The 22,025-nt window shown below is 45.2% G+C and overlaps 2 protein-coding genes across 2 annotated transcripts in view; one reads left to right on the top strand and one right to left on the bottom strand.

Annotated features, from left to right (window-relative positions):
* LOC146176575 (ubiquitin thioesterase OTUB1) overlaps positions 1–5,880 on the bottom strand; it is a 33,162-nt gene extending 27,282 nt beyond the window's left edge. The window contains exons 1-2 of the mRNA XM_084582836.1: positions 5,738–5,880; positions 5,314–5,366 (exon numbers count right to left, since the gene is read on the bottom strand). Coding sequence (XP_084438962.1) covers positions 5,314–5,366; positions 5,738–5,861 — 177 coding nt within the window. The 5' untranslated portion in view covers positions 5,862–5,880. The remainder of the gene's footprint in view (positions 1–5,313; positions 5,367–5,737) is intronic.
* Positions 5,881–6,524: 644 nt separating this feature from the next.
* Positions 6,525–12,340, top strand: PolG1 (DNA polymerase gamma, catalytic subunit tam). The gene has a single exon (XM_084582834.1). It carries the CDS (start codon positions 6,703–6,705, stop codon positions 10,216–10,218), a length of 3,516 nt encoding a protein of 1,171 aa, XP_084438960.1. The 5' UTR covers positions 6,525–6,702; the 3' UTR covers positions 10,219–12,340.
* The last annotated feature ends 9,685 nt before the right edge of the window (positions 12,341–22,025 follow it).

The raw sequence follows: 22,025 nt of genomic DNA, 5'->3' as shown, positions 1-22,025 counted from the left end.
AGAAGGCGGAAGGGCCATCGGGTAAGTAACGTGCAGTATATGAAATGAAAAGCAACAGAAAAATAAAAAAAATATTTGTATGTAGCTAAGTGATCACAGGTCAGTTAGAATGAAGAAATTTTTCACTAGGTTGTTTGTGGAAGCAATCGCTTTATTGTAACTAAGGCTTCAGAACAATGTGAAGCTCTGACAAGGCCAGCTACCCAGACAGCGGAGCTTCAATAAATCCGCGCTGTCTTATTCCTTTAAACCCATTCAAGAAAAAAAGATGACGCTATAAGAATGCACTAAAGGTTCCAGAAAGCACAGTAAAATTTCCTAACTTAGGTAATAATATTATGCCTTTATCGTATTGGGATTTCGGTGATGTATCGAAGTATCAATGATACAGTATTGAGTATCTGTATAGAAAATCGATTTCGGTTCTGTATCTTGTATCGGTATCGGCCTAAGACATGGAAATAAACACCGACTAACCACCCAGTGCAGTTCGAAACTGTTCCGACATTCTATAGACCGTTTACAGAGAGTAGTTCCACTCATCCCTAGCAGGTGGCACCACTAGGACGGCCGTCATTGCTGGCCTTCGGAACGCATCGACGCGCAGTTCGGACTACTGCGCTGTGCGTCTTGTGTAAGAATGCCGGCAGACTTTTAAACACTGCTACTTTGATGCAAATGTCATCTTTATTGTATAAGTATTGTACGAGGAAGTAGAGCTAATGACCCTGTTGTTTACTGCGGAAGAACAGACTGTGTTTTCTACACAAGGTGCACATCATGGCCTAGATAGGCCGCCGTTTTTCTCGGAGGTGTATCACGAGTTCATGTTCTGTTCTGGAAAAATAAAGCGCTTGTGCATTGTGAAGAAAGGCTATACCTCACGCACCAGCTCATTTTAGTACCGGCAGTAGCCATGGGAATTTGAGAACGACCCTGACGTTTTCTGAGGAGTTGTATATTGCGCCATTGATGCCGCGTTATTTTCGCGTGGCGGTAAGGAGTACCTTGACGTGGCTATTAATGTATATGCATTTATAAGAATTGATTGTGCAGAGAAGGAAAGTCAGTGTGGGCATGTCAGTGAATTTGCTTACTTTAATTAGGTACTGTTCCCAAGATATACGCGGTATCGAATCCCGGCCTCGGCGGCTGCTTTTCGATGGAGCTGAAAACCCAGGCGCCCGTGTGCTGTGCGATATCAGTACACGTTAAAGAACCTCAGGGGATGGGAATTTCCGCATCCTCCACCCATAGCTTCAGTCGCTTTGGGATGTTAAACCCCACAAACCAAACCAAACTTTAATTAGACAAGCACTGCTGCAATTTAATAACAGCTGTTTTTATGAAACTAGTGCACGGACCAATGATAAAATTTACCATAATAAGAGTTTTTATATCCCCACTTGCTTGGGCTGCCTATACAGTGGGTTCTGAATTCCGATGCAGTTTCCAGTAACTTTCGCCCGAGCGCAGGTGGTTGCCGCTGAGCGCCTGATGCGGCTATCAAGCAGCGTAATAGTCTTTTGAAGCCAGGACGTTTAGAGGAGGTAAAATTATACCTTATCAATTGTCGGGGATTACACGCGCGTCCATATTGAGCAGTAAATATTGTGCACAGTGTTAAATGGTGAACAATAACAATGCGTCTCAGCCAGCACGGTCTGAACATGCGTTCGCCCTCTGCGCAAGCGAATAAGAAAAAAGTTTGAGGGGACAATCAGTTTGTAATCTATTCAGTTTTACAGAAAATGTTTTCCACTGAAAGCGCAAGAGAGGGAATTGGTAAAAAAAAAATTTAAAAAAAAATGAGTCGACGGCTGACGGTTTGTCGAAATGTTCTAGCCAATGCAGACAGGAGGATGCAATAAATGAAATACGTGGTTAAATTAAACCTTTTTTAGCACCTACACACACACTATGAGCATTCAGAGGAAGTTTTTCGGCTGTCTACAAGCTCGTTGTCCCCAGCGATAGCGGGTACGCCGCACCGTGCAGCCGAGTACTAGCGCGCCGAAAGCCGTCAAACCAGAAGGCCCGAAGGCCAGCGATGGCGGAAGGGTCACATGATCAAATATGGCAGCGCCCATGCGCTCGCGCTGTAAAGGGTCTATAGTAAGTAATTTGTGACAGTTTTTGCAGACCCCATGAACTTCGTTGCACTGGGCTTCAACTATCTCCAAGTACAACCAACTTAATTGACAGCCAGTTTCAGGACCAAAACACAGCGGCACATTCTGTCCCAATCTTTGTTCCAAACAAAATTTGACTGCTTCAATTTTTCCTTTCGAGGAATTCGAAGTTGAAGTAGAGAAGTTTTTTTCCCCACCATTCGATTCCAATTCATGACACTTATCATTTTAGGCGAGTTGACTGATTACTGACTTAAAGTGGGTGTTAGTGCAGACTAGTCTCTTAGGAATCTACCAATGGTAAAGCACCTGACTCCATCACACTGACCTAGTGATTACAGCTGTTGATGACAATACCTACACTAAAAACTGTACTGACTTTCAGAAAGTGCTAAGGGAGTGCTCCCGATACTCATGCAATGTAGAGGGTGACAGAGAGGAAAAACAAAGAAGCACTTTGACTAAAGAGAGCGAACGACATCCCTAGAACATGCAGAACCTACAAACATCAAGAAGTGGATGAAAAGGAGAGGGGGGAGGGGGTGCAGTAAAATCAGTTACAATGTACCTCAAGCAAGCAGTTGTTTAGACCCCTTCGGGACAAATGCTGCTGTTACATATCTCACGCAAGTCACTGATAATCAACCTGATATTCAACTAAAATAAGATCCCACTGCAACATCAAATTCCAATCCTGCGTACGATAACATCATACATACATCTTTGCTGCTCAGAGCAATACCTGGCATTAGTCGCTGCATTGGGCATTTTCTCATATGGTACCAATTCTTAAACATATTCTTAAACATGTCATCTAGCTACCTGTAAAACTATAGGATGCAACTGCTTTATCAAAATAAGAACTGTACGGCTTTTTATGACATCTGGCTATACCCAAACCCACTGGCCTCCATGTGATCCCCAATAAGCGACGCTGCCAAAAAACAATATTCCCACAGTTTGCGCCCTTATGATGGAAAAACTGTTTTTCAGAAGTAAGACAGGTTAGCTAGGCTGAGCTCCACTCCACACAAAGGTTGTTCTCATCAGTGCTGCTGAACGTGTGGAATTACTGGCTACAAAATTTAAAAATTGGGTGCACAGTCGATTGCGAGTAATGACACTTCTGTAACAACAAAAAACAAGTGCTACTATTACATATCTGGTCACTGTTCCGCTCTGCATATCTGCCAAAGATTAAATACTGCTAATGCTGGGGAATGTGCATGATGAAGAAACTGCTGAAAACCAACCAAAAGGGTTTACAGCACACAAATGAAATTAGTGACAAATATGCGCATGGCCAGTACTTTGCTTCAGTATGGTTGTCTCCTTGCACAAAAATCCAATCTTACCACATAGGTATGGCTTAGTAGGGTTTAATGTCCCAAAGCAACTCACAGGGATAGAAGCAGGCTCAAGCAACTCGGGGAGCAGTAATAAAGCCTATTTGGAGCAGCTTTAGAACACTAAAATGAGACTTTGGAGCATTCAAATTATGTTTTGGAGCATATTTCTAAGGTCAAACACCTTAGTAGTTTGCAAGTTTTTATTCCTGACATACCAAAATACCCGATTTGATTCCTTTGTATTCTATGTTTCAAGACAAACAGCCAAAAAATTTACAGGTACTAAACACAGCTGACCTGAGGAAAAATTTGGAAAAGACTAGCAGCAAATCGAATGTTTGTTTATACACTTCATACATGAACTAAGAACTAAATCCGACTGTTTTGACTCGATGGATTCAAACGTGGAGTCCACCACTTTGATGTGCTCAAGCACCACTACTTGACATAATGAAAAGCACATTTCCACTCTGCCTTGTGTATATTCGTTTTGAACATATGCCTGTGCTGAAAAATTCCAAGGCACTGGTCAGTAGTGCCTTCAGGAATGACAGACGGCACTCAAGGGTGGAATTTTCCTTTATTTGCTTCATAGCCTTTTGCCAGTCGCGCATCAAGTTTTCACCTGAGCGAATCTGGCACTTCCTGAATTCAAACACATTGGTGATAGGCCCGTATGACTTTCGAACACTCTTCAGAACATGTCTAGGGAATGGTACCTTCGTGGCATCCCCCCTTTTAAGCTTCAAGTATCCTTTTGTCTGATGCAGGCTCGCCACTTGTTACTAACAAACAGGCATGATGGCGAAGTACCTGCTTGTTTTCACAGCTGAACCCTTAAAACAACTTGAGTTGTACTGCGCTGTCGGGCAACTTTCCCAATGGCTCGAGATACCCGCTGTGACTGCTTTGCTCACTTCTCTCGCCACTGACGATTCAAAAGGCTGGGGAGAAGGTAACTCTGCCACTATTGTTCTGCCTTTCTTTTGACTAAAGCAACCCCTAGAGGCTGTACACAGAACTCACAGCATGCCACCGTCCCGGTGTGCTTCTGTCACTTAGTCAAATTCATCGAATCACATTATCTGGAGGAACTATCCTTAATAGCCCCCTGTGCAACAAAAATCCGTGTCCTGCTAAATTTGACATCAAAACATTGCGGCAGCTCGTTTGCAGCAGCTTTAGAGCAATATTGCGTTTAGGAGCAGGATGGAGCAGGAAAAGCAGTTTGGCGCAGAATGGAGCAGTACTTTCACCCCTGGACTAAAGGCTATAAGAGACGCCGTAGTGGTGGACTCCGCAAATTTAGACCACCTCGGGCTCTTTAACGCGCACCGACATCGCACGCAGCACACGGCTGCCGCTCCGTGTGCTGTCAGCTGCAGCCGCCGGCGGTCGGGTTCGAACCCGGAATAGTCGGGCGTCTTACCACTGCACCGCGGCGGAAGGGCCTTACCTCAAAGGCCTAAAAATTTCATGACTGGGCCGACTATAAATAGCTGAAGTTGATTTGCTCGCAGCTCAAGATATCGGCAAAAGTCCCTTGGTGCACGTTTCGTTACAAAAAGGTAGAAATCCAAGGCATCGAATGCTTTCAACGTGAAGCAGCCCTCCACTCCGCACCCCTGCCCCTCCAAAGTAGAAGGGAACTGGCCAGCAGTACGTAATGACTAACTACACAGAGGGACACGCTCTGTGCAGCCATCTGACCAGCTGCAACGCTGACGCGGCGCGAAACACCGGCACGTGAAGTCATAACAATTATCTGCGCGTACCATGGAACATTCGCAATGCACGAAGGCATTCAAGAAGCGGTGCAAAAATAAACTTACCTCACGCTCAATTTCCTTTTCTTGCGCAAGTATTGCCTCGTCGTGATTGATGTCTGAAAGGTAAAGCCGGAAAAGCAAGTTGTCAACGAAGAGCCGCTCTTCCGCGTACGCTACGAGCGCGCACAGCACGAAGCCCAAACAGAAATGCCCTTAAATATTTCTTCGAACAGAAAATAATAAACGATCCACAACTACACAGAGATGAAGCATCATTAAAAAACGAAAGATAAGTCATCACTCACTCAGTCGCGCAGACAGAACAAACCAAACGATCCAATGCAAGGAGCGGTTAAGGCCTAGGCGGCCGATACAATGGGCACCGACCATCGGCTTGTTTCCTACAGAACATCGGGCCGCGTGTTCTCCGATACAACTACAGGACTGCGGTTCAAATGCATGCGTTGCGAAAACAGTCCAAACGTACCTGACATCATGTTTTTTGAAGGCGAATTTGGTTCTGCTTGCCGCACATCATCGGCCATGTTTACGTTCGGAGGGTTCATTTTGGAGTGGCGACTGGCGACATCTGCGCGCCTGCAGGCGTTCATTTGAATCAGAGTTCATTAATCCTATCAAATAAAAAACTCCGCATGAAGAACGTGCTTCATAAAGTTACAAATAACATAAACAGCTACAACTTTAGAGCATAGTGCGTCATCAACGGCTGAGAAAAATGTTTTCACTCCGTTATATTTTGTTAAAATAGCTCAAGAGCAGTGCATATTTTACAACATAGATGCCGCCATCATCTGGAACCTCAAAAGCACTTTCGAAGGTATTTTTCAAGTATTTGCACGGTGTTTAGGGTTGCTTAGCTGTCTTTAAAGGGCTTTAGCGACTTTCACTGCTTTAACTACTTTCACTTCTTTTTTTCATTAGGGTTATGCGATCGCTTTCGAGAAATGTGATTCTAAGGTGAAAGTAATCTAATCTGATTGCCTTGAATACTAATGTCACTGGTAGTGGACAGTTAACACAAAAGTTGCAGAACGATAAACACGCGCATCGCAGTTCGCTCACGCAATGCCATGCTCACGCTGCTGCATGCTGCTGTTTGTTTTCGTTTGCACAAGATTTGTTAACCAGCTCAAGCGTTGCATGCAGAACTTCTTGAGTAGGGGTCCTTTACCATGTTTTAAAAAACATTTGTCATAGAAAACAGTAACGTTTGCGTTTGATACAGTTTTAAATCAAAGAGTTCCAAACTTTGATCTACAGATGACGCTAGTGTACAGTACAGCTCAAACTTCTTTTTCTTGGAACAAAAACTTTGCGCATACATTCTCTCTAGAGAAATGTAAACAAAACACGCATGGCCAAACGTAACGTGCTGGTTGTTAGCGAAATTGCGGTAAAGATCTTTATCAAATTTCGTGGTGACAACCTCTGATGCTAGCCCAGCTACGGTTACCGTTCTGTCTTCTGCGCGAAAGATCCGTCGTTGTAAGGCGGCGCCAAAATGCGGCTTCGCTTTCCGAAACGGTCGTGCCGGACCGCTGCAGCGGCAGCGCGGAGACAGAAAATGCGCGCCGGTTCAATCCCATCGGAGTGCAAATGCTGTCGGCTGAGCTTCACCGGCAAGTCTTTGGCGGCACTTGTGACAAGCCTGACTCCGACGCCGTCGAAAGAAGCGTGCGTCATCTGAAAGAACAGAAACTCTGGGGCCACGACACCACGCCTTTGCCGGACGTTGACTTCAAGCTGCCGCGGCTGCTAGGCTCGAACCTCGAGGAGCACTTCTTGGAGCTGGGCCGTCGCTACTCTAAAGACTACAAACGTGCAGCCGAAGAACTGAGTGCGACGTCCTTACCGTGCATGCCGTCTCGCTGGAACTTTGCGCCGGGATGGACGAAGTACGTCAACGACGGGAGGGAAGCGGTCGCAGTCGACTACCCCGACGAGACATCGCTGGTCTTTGACGTCGAAGTGTGCATGAGAGAGGGACATTACCCTACGCTGGCAACGGCGGTCTCAGGCGAGTGCTGGTACTCATGGTGCAGCCCGCAGTTAGTCGGCGAGCGGTTCAGGTGGAAAGAGCGGGTAAAATTGAGCGACCTCATACCCTTGGAGAAGAACACTGGTGTAGAAAAATCGCCGGCAAGAATAGTCGTCGGCCATAACGTCGGCTTCGACAGGTCCTTTGTCAGGGAGCAGTACATGGTTGAAGGAAGTCGCCTCAGATTCCTGGACACACTTTCACTACATATGTGTGTTTCAGGGTTGACGAGCTTTCAGCGTGCTCTCTCCATGGCTAGTAAGTCGGAAAAAACCCCGGAGACCCCGCGCGGTCCGCCGGTTGAAATGTGGCAAGACCTGAGTTCCCTCAACAATCTGGCAGATGTGTACAAGCTCTACTCTGGGGGTAAATTGCTCAAGAAGGAGTCTAGGGACACCTTTGTTAATGGAACACTTACAGACATTGCAGACAATTTTCAGGAGCTCATGACTTACTGTGCCAATGATGTGGTAGCTACCCATGTTGTTCTGGGAAAGCTGCTTCCATTATACTTTGAGCGCTTCCCACACCCTGTGTCGTTTGCAGGGATGTTGGAGATGCTGACAGCATACCTGCCAGTTAATCAGAATTGGGAGCATTACCTCAAAGAGGCAGACTCCATTTATGAGGACTATCAGCAGGAGCTGAAGCAGATGTTGACAAGCATTGCAAATGCAGCTTGTCGTCTGTTACATGATGAAGTGTATAAGAAAGATCCATGGCTCTGGGACCTAGACTGGTCAGTACAGAGCATCAGGATCAAGAAAGCGCCTGCTGAACCAAAGGTAGCTTCAAAAACGGCTTCTAGAAAGGAAAGTACAAAGACAAACAAAGCACCTGCAAAAGAAAACTTGACCAATTTTTCTGAGGCTGTTGATGTACCAGAAACAGGCCCTGGGATCAACTCCAAAACACATGGCTCACAATGTTTGAGCAGCTGTTCTGAATCATCTTCAGGATCAGCCTCTGGTATCGAGGCAAACCAGAGCAGCAGTCCAGTTGCCACCGAGAAAGAACTGTTGGCGCAGGTTCAGCATGTGTTTGATACATCAAAGTTGTTATACAAGGTGCAGCCATTTATGCCTGGCTATCCTGCTTGGTACAGAGACTTCTGTGTAAAGCCACCTGCCAAGCCTGAGGACAATCCAGACTGGGCTCCAGGTCCTTATCTGATAAGCACACAGATGCGGTCAGTACCTAAGCTACTTCGACTGAAATGGGATGGCTACCCGGTTCACTACGACGAAACACATGGTTGGGGCTACTTGGTTCCTAAGACCCAAAGTGATGGGTCTGTTGCTATTGCATCAGGCAAGAATGAAGAAGGTGCCAACAGCAAAATGCCAAGGTTTCCTTTTGTGGAGTTCTTGAAGGTTTGCGGCTACCAAAAGTGTACCGTAGAGAGCAGTGACACAGACGCAATGTGGAAGAAGCTGGAGAAAATCCCAGAAGAGGGAGAAAGAGAACTCTGGCGAAGTGTTTTAGGAGGGAAAGCTAAAGCTCCAAAAGTCCAGGAAAATGCAGATACAGACATTGGCATAGAAGGCTGCAATTTCTTCAGGCTCCCACACAAAGATGGCCCTCATAAAAGGGTTGGAAATCCACTGGCAAAAGACTTTCTGCCGAAGGTTTCTGACGAAACCCTTCAATCCAGTGACAACCCAGAGGCCAATCAGGTGTTGTCGTTGAGCAAGATGATTTCATACTGGAAGAACGCTCGTGACCGCATCATGGGACAGATGGTGGTGTGGTTCGATAAAGGTGAACTTCCAGGTACAGTGGAACCCAACGATCGTGCAGAATATGGCGTCATTTTGCCACGGATCATTCCAGCTGGCACAGTCACGAGAAGAGGGGTTGAAACAACATGGCTGACTGCAAGCAACGCATATAAAGATCGTGTCGGGAGTGAGCTTAAATGCATGGTTCAAGCTCCCAAGGGATACCACATTGTTGGTGCTGATGTAGACTCGCAGGAGCTCTGGATCGCATCCGTTTTTGCAGATGCCTACTTTGCAGGCATGCATGGGTGTACTGCCATCGGGTGGATGACCCTCCAAGGTAACAAGGCAGCTGGTACGGACATGCACAGCCATATTGCCCACTCTGTCGGCATCAGCAGGGATCAGGCAAAGATTATCAACTATGCCCGTATCTATGGTGCCGGCCTGCCATTTGCACAAAGGCTGTTCATGCAGTTCAACCACAGGCTGACTCTGCAGGAGGCTGCGTCCAAGGCAAAGATGATGTATGCCCAGACGAAGGGTGTAAGGGTGCATGCTAGTGAAAATGTTGGTGGCCAGAATGTCCACATTCATGGTGCCCGTAAGGTCTGGTCTGGTGGAAGTGAATCTCACATGTTCAACAAGCTTGAAGCCATAGCCAACTCAAAGCTTCCAAAGACTCCTGTCCTGGGCTGCTGCATCAGCCGTGCCTTGGAGCCTGCTGCAGTGAACACCAACTTCTTCAACAGCCGCATCAACTGGGTCGTGCAGAGCTCGGCGGTGGACTACCTACACCTCATGCTAGTCACCATGAGGTGGCTCATGGAAGACTTTGCAATCCGTGGCCGCTTTGCTGTCAGCATTCACGATGAAGTGCGCTTTTTGGTTGCATCTGAGGACAGGTACAGAGCTGCCCTGGCCTTACAGGTGACAAACTTACTGACACGTTCCTATTTTGCCTGGAGACTAGGCATGCGGGACCTTCCACAAGGTGTGGCGTTCTTTAGTAGTGTTGAAGTTGACACGGTGCTCAGAAAAGAAGTGGACATGGACTGCGTGACGCCATCAAATCCCCAGGGATTGAAAGAAGGTTACGGCATTCCTCCAGGTGAAGCTTTAGACATTTACACTGTCTTGGAGAAGACGAATGGAGGTTGTTTGTCGCGTGAGGCGAAAGCAGCCTGAGCATTCTCATTTTGAAGCAGTTGAAACGTGTATTTGTGTTTTCTACATTGTCAGGATAGACGTGTGAAGCAGGACCCCAACTCTTTTGTAGTTACAGTGAAGCAGCTCTGTAACAAATGATTAAATGCTTACTGTTGCAGTTTGAGCACATTTTTCTTGGCTGACTGGTTGCATAATGGTGTGGGGAAAACGCTACTAGGTTGCCATGTCAGCAGTATGCACGTAGATCTGACATGACTTCATGCATATTATGCAACTTTTTGGCCATTGCACTGCAGTACTGTGCTGCGCACACTCACAGTGCTGTAAATATCCTCAGTGTTTAGGTTAAGCAAATGGTACTTTCTTGCAGTTGCCGTATTTTTCAGTGTATAACACGCATCCCTCATATCTGGAAACTTTCGCACCATTTTAAAGCCGTTTGAAACAGCTCTAAGGCTGTTTGAATCACACCCACATTTCAGCTAGGAATGTTGCACAAAATGAGAAAAAAAAAGTGCATTTAAGAGACACCGTATATAGGACACACTAGTAAAATTTTCTTTAAAAAAAAACATGTTTTATGAATCTGAAAATTTGGTATATTGGGCAGAAGTGCGTACACTTCTATTTAAACTATTTATTACTACTGAAGTTTATGCAGTCTTTTTGTTCTTTTTTACAAGCTTTTAAGTAGGCATATCGGCTTACTTAATGCAGGTAAGGGTACACATAATAGCATTATTGCTGTCTTCCTGGCTTTGTTGACCAATGTGGTGCATAAGAGTATTTTGATGTTTTTCTCACATATTTTAATCTTATGCCATAAAGTTAATTCCCATCTCTTGCCTCAGTTAAGTTTGATTGCGCTGCTGCTAATTGTGGAGACCAGTGCATTTATTTCACCCTTTGAATGCATCAAAGCCACAGCATATTGTCCTAATCATATGACAGAATGTGAAGAATGGAATGGGCTGTTTTACAGTGATTTTCGCCTGCTTTTAGGTTGAAAAATTAGGTGAAAAGCTGTCGTGGCGCATGGTTCTTCAATGACCAGCGTGACAATGTTCCAGCATACTGCTGGGAATATAAATGCATGCCATTCTTGCCGAAAAGCGGTATTCTTTTTTGTCGCCTTGACCAGGTGACCAATGTGGTGATGCAAGCCTTTATTGTTCAAAAACTATGCCAAGCGGTGCATCAGTCATTTTTCTGGGGCTGCGTTGGATGAGAAATTCGGTTAATTGTTTAACCAGCTACCCTTTGCTCTTGATTAATAACCTTTTCATCCCATGCTTGTCATCTCGTTCCCACATGGTTTCGACGTGCTCAGTTTGTAGCGGTTCATGCACTGCCGTGGTGGTGCAGTGGTTAAGGCGTTCGACTATTGTTTTCAAGGGTGTACAATTGAATCCGGCCATGGCTGCCGCTTTTTACTGGAGGCGTGAAACAAAGGCACTTGTGTGCTCTGCGATATCAGTGCACGTTAAAGAAACCCAGGTATGCTAAATTTTTGGAGCCATCCACTGCAGCATCTCTCATAGCCTGAGTCGCTTTGGGACGTTAAACCCCATAAACGAAACCAAGCCAAACCAAAAAGTCATGCAATTCTTTATTAAAGGGTTAGAGGCATCAAATTTTCCTTACTCTATTTGTGTTTTGTAATTATTTGTATGACCTTAGTAAATATTAATCGTGGTGTGAGAGTCACCTGCATTTACTAAATAGTTTACACTTGAATTTATTCTGTTTTGCAGTTTGGATTTTGGTTTCATAATGCCAGATGATGGTTTTGAGGTCACAGGTGAGCATGAGATCGCACATAAAAACTTCAGTACAGTTGCTCTTTGCCCAGTTGTCATCCTGGCAAATGGAGCCGCTTAATTAAAGTGTTTTCATGAAATAAAACTACAAAGCATCAAAATTATTGCATCTTTTGTATGCGTCACGGGATCTCATCCCCATTTATAATGTTAGGACCTTTTTTTGGCAACCTGAAACCAGGACTGAAACTACAGAGTAAACAAAAGTTATATTGCAATTTATTTATCGAGTGCTAGCAAATTCCATTCGGCAATCGATGTATTCTAATGTCATATGCGCAACTCCAAATCAAAATTACACAAATAAAAATTTATTGTATCCACCCTTTCGGACCTTCAGCTGTGAGTCAGTGGTGTCTTCTGTTATTGTTCTTTATGTACTGTTTAAGTTAGCACTGTTATTCACCTTCAGTCTACACCAACTAGGTCAAACTTCTGCACTGCTTCATATCTTCAGCTGGTCTTCATTGTGGACATAGCTTTTTATAGTAGCATCCTATTCAGGGCTTATCTTGGAGCAAAACTTTTCATTTCATGGACTGCATGATTTGATCCCCATAGGCAAAAGTTTGTCTGTGTGACTTGCTGCAGTGTGACATTCGCTATGTGGCTGACATGAGGTGACAGTAGCCTACGAGTGACCACTCTCAGGTTTTATCTGCACATCTAAAAGCTGCTGCAGGCAATCTCTCATCTAGATTGCTTTTGAGAAAACAAGTTCTTTTTCATTAAGTGAGATTTCAATACCTTGCAGTTTGCTACTTTTATCAGTAGCTTCAACAAGCTCCATTAGTGAGCACCACATCCCTACAACAGCTATATATAGTTCTCTAGAAACCTTGTCATTAATTTGCTGCAACAGACTGGGCTTCTTTGCGTGAGGTTCAGATGTGATATTAGGTGCACAAATATTATGTAATCCTGGTGGGCTTGACTAATAGCCTAAATTTAACTGCTGACCGAAGAAGAGGCAACGTATGATGCAGTAGCTTGCTCAGTTCTAAGTATGAATTAAATTGGGGGTCAAATCATTTACACGTTATATCTGGGCAGCCTGTGCTTGGCAAACTTCTTTCATAATTGTTCGCTTGTGTTCTACAGAGTCAATAGCCATGACGAAAACATATTTCTAAGTCTTGCCTATTAACAGCAGAGCCTTGCTCATTGCAATAACCATTTTGTGGTTGTTCGATGGATTCACTTTATCTATATCCACTAATAGACCTGCTTGTGTGTAGCACAGATAGAGTTGTAGCGAAGCAAAGTTTTGGAGGTTGGCACTGTTGTTATGTAAGGGAACTTGGCGATATTACTCAATTTAACATATGCAGGTCATCACTGTTTTCATTGTCTTTCTCATATAAGTACTTTCAATTGCCTCATCTGATACCGTACCATATCTTCATATCATAACACCACCTTTAGCTTGCGAAAATGGCACTGGCGGCAATACTTATGTCTGATTGCTCGGTATTTTCTAGCTTTTCATGCCTACTACGTTTTCAGCTAAGATATCCCCGTTGTTTTTTAGTGCGCTAACTAATTCAGAAAACTACAATTTCTCTTTAGCCTGCTTTAAATGCAAATGTGAAGGTTCAGTTCAGTTCAGTCGTGTCCGACTCTTTGTGACCCTATGGACCATGTCACACCACGCTTTCTGGTCTCTCACTATCTTGCTAACATCACATAACTTTATCTGCAGAGCCTCGAGGATGCCATCTACCCTCAACCTTTCCCAACATCAATTCTTACTCCAGCGACTCCTCTCTTCTTATCAGATGACCAAAGTAGCTGAGCTTTAACTTTAGAATTTGACCCTCCAATGAGCACTCAGGAGTTATGGTTGACAATATTGACTGATTTGTTCTTCTGGCAGTCCAAGGAACTCTTAAGAGTCTTCACCAGCACCACAATTCAAACGCGTCAATTCTTCGGCGGTCAGCCTTCTTCACAGTCCAACTCTCGCATCAATACATCACAACTGGAAAGACCATAGCACGAGTTATACGGATCTTGGTTGGCAGACTAATGTCTCTGCTCTTTATTAGGCGGTCAAGGCTAGCCATGGCTCTCTTTCCCAGAAGCAGGTGTCTCCTAATTTCATGGCTGCAGTCTCCTTCCAGGGTAATCTTGGAGCACAAGCAGAGAAAATCTGTCACAGCTTCCACTTCTTGTCCCTTGATGCTCCAGCACTTGATAAGGCAAGATGCCATGATCTTTGTCTTTTTAATGTTCAGTTTAAGCCCAAACTTCTCACTTTCTTCTTGTACGCGCATCAGAAGTCTCGAGTTCTTCTTCACTTTCTGCCATTAAAGTGGTATCATCCGCATATCTAAGGTTGTTGATACGTTTTCCAGCAATCTTCACTCCAGCTGAAGACTCATCCAGACCGGCCTTCCTCATGATGCACTCAGCATATAGGTTAAATAGGCAGGGCGACAGTATGCAGCCTTGTCTCACTCCTTTCTCAATCGTAAACCAATCGGTAAGACCATGCCCAGTTCGGACAGCGGCCTCTTGCCCTTCATACAGGTTCCTGAGGAGACAGATGAGGTGAATTGGAACTCCCATCTCTTGGAGAGCTTGTCACAATCTGCTGTGATCTACGCAGTCAAACGCTTTCGCATAATCAATAAAGCAGAAGTAGATGGGTTTCTGGAACTCTCTTGCTTTTTTCATGATCCAGCGAAGGTTGGCAATCTGGTCTCTAGTTCCTCTGCCCTTGCGAAACCCAGCTTGCACATCCGGAAGCTCCCGATCCACATACTGCTGCAGCCTACCTTGGGGGATTTTCAATATCACCTTGCTAGCATGCGAAATAAGCGCGATCGTGTGGTAGTTGGAGCAATCTTTGGCACTGCCTTTCTTTGGAATGGGGATGTGAACTGACCTCCTCCAATCCTGTGGCCACTGCAGGGTTGTCCATATTTACTGACATAATGTATACTGAACGTTAACAGCATCATGGTTGAGATTTTGAAGCAACTCAGCTGGAATGCCATCAATTCCGCTAGCTTTGTTCTTGGCAAGGCTGGCTAAGGCCCATTCAACTTCACTCTTCAGGATGCCCGGCTCAAGATCAGTAATCACAACCGTCTTATGTTGGGTTTGCACATCCGGGTCCTTCTTGTAGAGTTCTGTGTATTCCTGCCACCTCTTCTTTATCTCTGAGGCTTCAGCGAGGTCCCTGCCTTGTTTGTCCTTTATCACGCCCAGCTTAGCACACAAGCTTCCTTTGATATCTTTGATTGTCTTATACAGAGCTCTTGTGTTCCTTAATGGGCTGTTGTCCTCAACTGCTTGGCACTGTATGTTCAGGAAGGCATTCTTATCTCTCCTTGCTATTTTCTGACAATCCGCATTGAGAACCTTGTATCTTTCTCTTTCCCCCATAACTTCTGCCATTCTCCTTTCCTCAGCTATTTGCAAAGCCTTCAGACAACCAGTTTGCTTTCTTGCATTTCTTTTGCTTTGGAACTACCTTAGTAGCAACTTCTTGTATTATATCACGAACAACAGTCTACATCTCTTCAGGCTCTGTCTTCTAGATCTAATTCTTGAAATCGATTCCTCACTTCCACAGCATATTCTGATAGAATTTGATACAAATCATACCTGAAAGGCCTTGTAGTTTTCTGCGTTTTCCTCAATCGAGCTTAAATTTGGCGACAAGAAGCTGATGATCGGTGCCACAATCGGCCCCAGGCCTTGTTTTTACTGCTTTTATAGCGCTTCTCCATCTCTGCCGGCAAAGAATATAATCAATCTGATTCCTGTACAGACCGTCCGGTGAAGTCCATGTGTACATGCGCCTCTTGTGCTGTTGAAAGTGAGTATTCGCTATGGTCAGGTTGTTTTCTTGAAAAAACTCTGCTAGCCTCTGCCCAGCTTCATTTGGCTCACCAAGACAGACCTTGCCTGTAATTCCGGATATTTCTTCACTCCCCACCTTAGCATTCCAGTCTCCTATGAGAAAAAGGACGTCTGATGATGGAGTGCGATCTAAAAGGCATTGCAGGTCAGCATAAAATCTCTCAACGTCAGCTTCTTCAGCAGTAGTGGTCGGTGCATAGACTTGGATAACTGTTATGTTGAAAGGGTGACCTTGGATCCGAAGTGAAATCATTCGGTCGTTTTTGGGGTTGTACCCTAGCACTGCTTTGCCCATTCTTCTGTTTGCTATGAGAGCGACCCCATTCCTTCTCCTGGATTCGTGCCCACAATAAAAGACATAATGGTCGCCGGAATTAAATTCTCCCATTCCGGTCCACTTGAGCTCGCTGATACCCAAGATATCAATGTTCAATCTGTCCATTTCTCGCTTGACGACATCCAGTTTACCTTGCGGCATAGATCTTACATTCCATGTTGCTATGTGATATATCTCCTTGCAACATCGGACTTTCCGATCGCTTCCCGACACATCCACAACTGAGCGTCCTTTTGGCTTTAGCCCAGCCGCTTCATTCGTCCTGGAGCTACTAGGAATCGCCCTTTGTTCATCCCCAGTAACGTGTGGGACGTCTTCCAACCTGGGGGGCTCATCTTTCGGCGCCATATCATTGATGCTATTGTGACTGGCCATAGGGTTTTCTTGGCAGGAAATGCTGGAGTGGGTTGCCATTACCTTCTCCAGTGAATAACATTTTGTCAGAACTCTCTGCCGTGACCTGTCTATTTTGGGTGGCCCGACACAGCAGAGCTCATGACTTCATCGAGTTTCGCAAGCCCCTCCGCCACGAGAAGGCAGTGATCCATGAAGGGGAAATGTGAAGGTAGTGAACGCATAATTAGGGTTTCATGACTGGACTTCTAGATGTTTGGGCTTGAGACGTACTTGTAACGTCACCCAAGTTAAGGCGTGGATGAAGCTTAACGCTGCGCAATTTTCGGTGCCTTTGCGGTGGCTGGCGGACGGTTGTTTCGCTGGACCTACCACTAGAAGCTGGCTTTGCCGCATAGTGATTCCTATTGCCGTGAAGCATCCACAGTTTTTAAAGGAACAGCGTTTAACTCTACAGCGTTGATTAAGGAGTTTGTACCACAGATAATGCGGCGTCCGTCCGAAATAATGCTTCGCACTTCCGAAAATGAAGTCTACAAATCAGATGGGGATCCAAATGAAGTCAAGCTTGGCGAAGAGGTTCCTATAATGGGGTTACTAATTGCGAAAAATAGAGTGGTGCAATTTCCAGTGCTGCGATCGAACCCAGACCCTGTGCGTGCCGAACGAGCAAGTTACACACCCATAAAAGGTTGATTGCTCCAAGTGAGTTAGAAGAGGGCCTAAGGAATGTGTTGTGCTGTCTGTGAAACCTGCAATAGAGTTTGCTGAGACATGTGGCGCCACCTGGCGGCCGACGGGAACTAATACTGAGGCGGCGCAGAAGCTGACGCCGTATGTTGCGGCCGCTGTGTTCCTTCTGCGTTCGCGCTTTGTTATCCCAGTGGGTGCGATTTACTCATTTAGTGACTTCAGTGGTCTCGTGCGATGCTTCGACTGCTACGGATGTGAACAAGAATAAAAATAAGCGTAGGGGTGGCGAGAAAGACTACCGCAATCGCGAAGGAAAGCCAAGCGTACCGCTTGCTGGGGAGAACCTGGGGAGAATGATGAGAGGATGGGACAGTGGCTGTTAGAGAGTACTGTAACTGAAATTCGTTTCGTTATGGGGCCAATGGCGTACAGACGCCGAGGAGCTAAAATAAGACGATTGCCCGTTGAGCGGAGGAAACGGTATAAACTTCCGACTCGGGGAGTCAGGTTGGTTGGCGCACTCTCCTCAGTACGCTCTCCGCGCTGTAAAATTTGGCGTGTACTGGTATATGCTGTGCAGGGTCGAGTGGAATTGTCCTTTGAAAGGGCGTAACGTCCAGAAACGCAACAAAGTCGCGCTGCCGCAGCATCAAATTACAGCCGCATTTCATCAGAGGCGAAATAAAAAAAAAAATGCTCGTGGATCTGTGAACCGGATTTCTAATGCGGTGTCTATTTCGGAACCTTAAAGCCAAAATATATTCAAAACTTCCAATTACAGATTTGGATAAGCATATTTATCTGTAAATTAGTCCTTAAGGTGCGGAAAAAGTCGAATTGGCAGGGTGTGGAGGCCCGTGATTCCGTGTACGCGGAGCATGGAACTTCGTTCTATCGTTCCGCGCCAAACATTTCTTGCACCGACTGCTCAAGCTGCTCAAGAGTTTCTTGTCCCAAGCGGTGGGCCGTTCCATTATTAGTAGCAACAGCAAAAAAATCTTAACTCTAACGACCTCATTTACGGAAGCTCTGCCGTTGAGTGCCAGCATTTCCCGCGGCTTTCCCCCAAGCTTGAGGTACGGAGGTACAAAATGCCTGCCAGTTTTCGTTGATTACGCACGCTACAACCGCGCAGTGCTTGCAATCGCCACGACATCCGTAGTGGGTACTGCACCTTCCTTCTGTAACCTCCACGGCACTGTCGAATGGTGGTATTAAACTGTCGTGGTATTAATTCGTCGTGGTATTAAACTGTAAAGCGAAACCGCGAGGAAAATATGCTGCTGTAATCAAATAGCAAGAACAAAAAAAAGAAGAAACGGCGATCAATCTAGGTTCTCTCTGCACTTTCAATGTTTGGGTATGAGGTGTGAACGCAATAGGTAAATGCAAAGTTACGTTTACAACATTTTTCATTCATTTAAGCATTTCTTAATTCATCATCACATATGCCATTGATGCCCTGAGGCTGTGAATTTCGTTACACAAGAAAATAAAAAATTTCTTGGGCTGTAAATATGCAATATCTTGTGCGTGTGATACTATTTGCTGGTCGCCACGTGACCCTCCCCACCCTTTTTTAACAACTAGATTGTTTATTTCAAACAAAGATCATGAAAAAGTTGCGTCCAAAGAGCCATGAATGAAGGCAGCCTGTCGAAAGTCACCATTTTCTTTTTGTGCGTGGTGACGTACGTTATCAATGCCTTCTGGAAATATGTGCGATAAGAACGGCAGACGCATAACGAATAAAGCACGAAAATGTGCATGATGAGGGAATGGCGAAGGCATTCCTGAATTTTGTTGGAGGGATATATAGACCTACGATAAGTACGAAACAGAATTGCTAGGTCCTTCGATGAAACAAAGCAAGGTTGAAGGGGTGGCTGAGGACACTTGGATGATTGAATAAAGAACAGAAAACAATTACCAAACAGTCGCGTATGCTGGCGAAGGCTGCTCTATACAACAAAATCAAAACAAGCCGACACAAGTCAAGCGGACCAGCAAACTGCGCTTCAGCAGCAGCAGCATAGCATGATGGGGGTGAGCCAGCGACAAATACGCTTGCGATGGGCGAATACAACGCGGACAAAGGAAAAGGATGTGACGCGTCCCAGAAAAAAAAAATAAAAAAAGTCGAGCCAAAGCCAAGGCGAAGACGCGAGTCAAGCCGAACGCAGGGCGTTGCAAAGATGAAGACGGGGTACGGGCGGCAGACGACAAATGCGCGCCAAAAGGCGAATGAATAGCAGACGACGCAAATAAGAGGGAATAAAGGCACAAAACGGGATAACGGTGCAGGCTCCGAGGTCCGGGAAAGGGGGGGACGGGGACTACGGGAGAACGAGGATGAGCAATGGTGGTCTTGAGGCATTATTACCGGCTCGGATTACGCCGTAATCACTGCAAAGTGGGCCGATGCGATGGACGACGCGGGCACAGGCGAAAGCCGTGGGGCCGAAAAGAAAGAAAACGTAGAAAACAACCGAGAAATGACTGCTAGCGCCCTCTGCCGTACTTCGGCGCAGCAGGTGGTGTCGGGTTGCGCGACGCTGTCCCCTTCGCGGGCAGCCCCTCCAGTCTCTTTTGTACTTTTTTTGTTCCTTTTTTTCTGCCATTCTTTTATTTTCCCTGTTTGCCCTAGCGTTGGCCCGCTTCCATTCATCTTTCCACTTTCTGTCCCGATGTTTCTCATCAAATCTCGTCTTTCTTGCGTGCTTTTCTGGGGCTTCGCGCGCCGGGGTTTTACGCTATACCGGAGGGAGCTTTTCTGCTCTTCTTTGACGTCTTTGGTCGAATCGTCCTCGTCTGTCTTCTTCACTGTCTGCGTGTGTATTTTTATCTCGGTCGATTGCCGTGGGCATCTTGCTTCCCGGAATAAAACCTTGTGCAATTACAAAATAGCAACTACATCTGGTATCCCATTGTGTAGCTTCCTAATTGCGTTTCAGAATTCATTACTTGCTGGTGCGCTTAAGTGAGCATCAAGTATGGACAAAGCAGGTGCCTTTAATTGACTAAAGACGAAGAGATGTTGAATAAATTTTATGAAAATCGGTCATTAGTGTCAAGATAAAACGCGCACGCACGGATGACATGCTGTCATGCTATAGAGGCTAATGTATTGCGATTACAGACTACTCCACACTTACAATTAGTGCTGGCCAGTTGACCATTTAGTTTTGTTCACAGCATGAATGCTCACCAGAATTCCTAGCTTATTCAGCATAAAGTATTCGTATTCACGTGTAGATTATGAGTTTTACCTCGTTGTTTGCGCTCTTCTATTCGTACTTTCTTCTGTGCTATGCAAAATTAATTGCCGGATATCAGTTCAAGCGCTTTTAAATGTCGAGGACTTGATTTTTCGAAGCTTGATTTTTTTCTTATTTCGTATTTTTTTTTTAATTCGCGAAAAAAAAAAGCAGCGCCACAATAAAGTTCTCGCTACGTATCTGTGGAGCAGCCTTGTAAACGCAGCTTCTATAATGGTGATGTTTTTTTTTTATATCAAAGTACGTAAACGGTGGCTCAATTGGCATAACTGGTGGACAGCAGATAGAGATGCACGCAGCGAAAAACATTGACCAAGAGATAGAGCCTTATCTGAATCCGAACCCTCCACTGCAGCACTTCTTTCTCTCTCTCCCTTTTCCCTTTCACTCTTTGCTTCCTTGCTTCGCCTGTGCCCTGACAGCACGGTTCACCCGCCCCCAAGGACAGACAGTTCCTCCGTATTTCCCTTCCACACCAAATGCTTGCATTTGCAGAAGACCCTCACAAAAAGCAACGAGAGTTGTAAGAAAAAGCGTTCTGTCGTGTCATCAGAGCTTATTTGTGCTGCATTTCTTGCGCCTGCCTTGATTTTTTTTTTATTTTGACTCAAAGTAAACGTCGCCGACGGAAAAAAGAAAAAAAAAAAGAAATGGTAGAAACCTTTCCTTTTCTCAGCTGACCGCGCTGCCACATATCGACCTGAAACACTCGGCTGAAATATACAGTCCCAAGAATAACTAAAGAAATTAGATGGGCATAAGGTTTCCGGCTTTTACTGTAGTTAGCATAACGAGACGCACAGCAGAAAACCATCACGGCTCACACGGTCTACAGTAGCCTTCTCCCGGTACAGCAGGCATAGAGCAGTAAACGACAACAAAATCTTCCGAGATGCATTATCGGTTTAGAAAAGAAGGGACATGTGAAAGCCAGCTTCTTGAAGCGACGGCACAGACCGGCAAGAAGTTCTGAATAGCTTTTGTTTTTGAGGTTAATGGACAAATGGAACAATTTGTGGTCCTCTAACGAACGGGAATTTTAGTACCATATTTTTAAAATGTGAATTTGCGTAACGATGTATCGAGCGATAAACATAGAAAAAATGAAATTGAGATAGACGTATCGGTTTCTTGTAACAGGCAGCCATAACCGTAACTTCTAGCAGACGACGTCTATTGCGGCTGGATACCAGACACCCATAAGAGAGAATCGTCTGCGCCTAACAGGCGGCCCGACCAGACGACACGTTACACCGAGAGGGATGAAGGAGAGCAACACGAAGACAGTACAAAGCAGAAGCACAGGAGACACCTCTGTGCACAAGAAAAGAAAAAGAGGAGATATCTATGCGCAGACTAGCATTTACATATGTGCATATATTTGTTTAGATATTCAAATATACGCGCTTTTAAATGCGTGGTAAACATTATACGGATACATTTTGATTCTCCCCGTGTCCAATTTCTGGT

This window comes from Amblyomma maculatum, chromosome 10, assembly GCF_055883805.1.
Source record: "Amblyomma maculatum isolate TAMU_Amacu chromosome 10, ASM5588380v1, whole genome shotgun sequence".
NCBI classification, from domain to species: domain Eukaryota; kingdom Metazoa; phylum Arthropoda; class Arachnida; order Ixodida; family Ixodidae; genus Amblyomma; species Amblyomma maculatum.
This window is presented reverse-complemented; position numbering and strand designations above follow the sequence as displayed.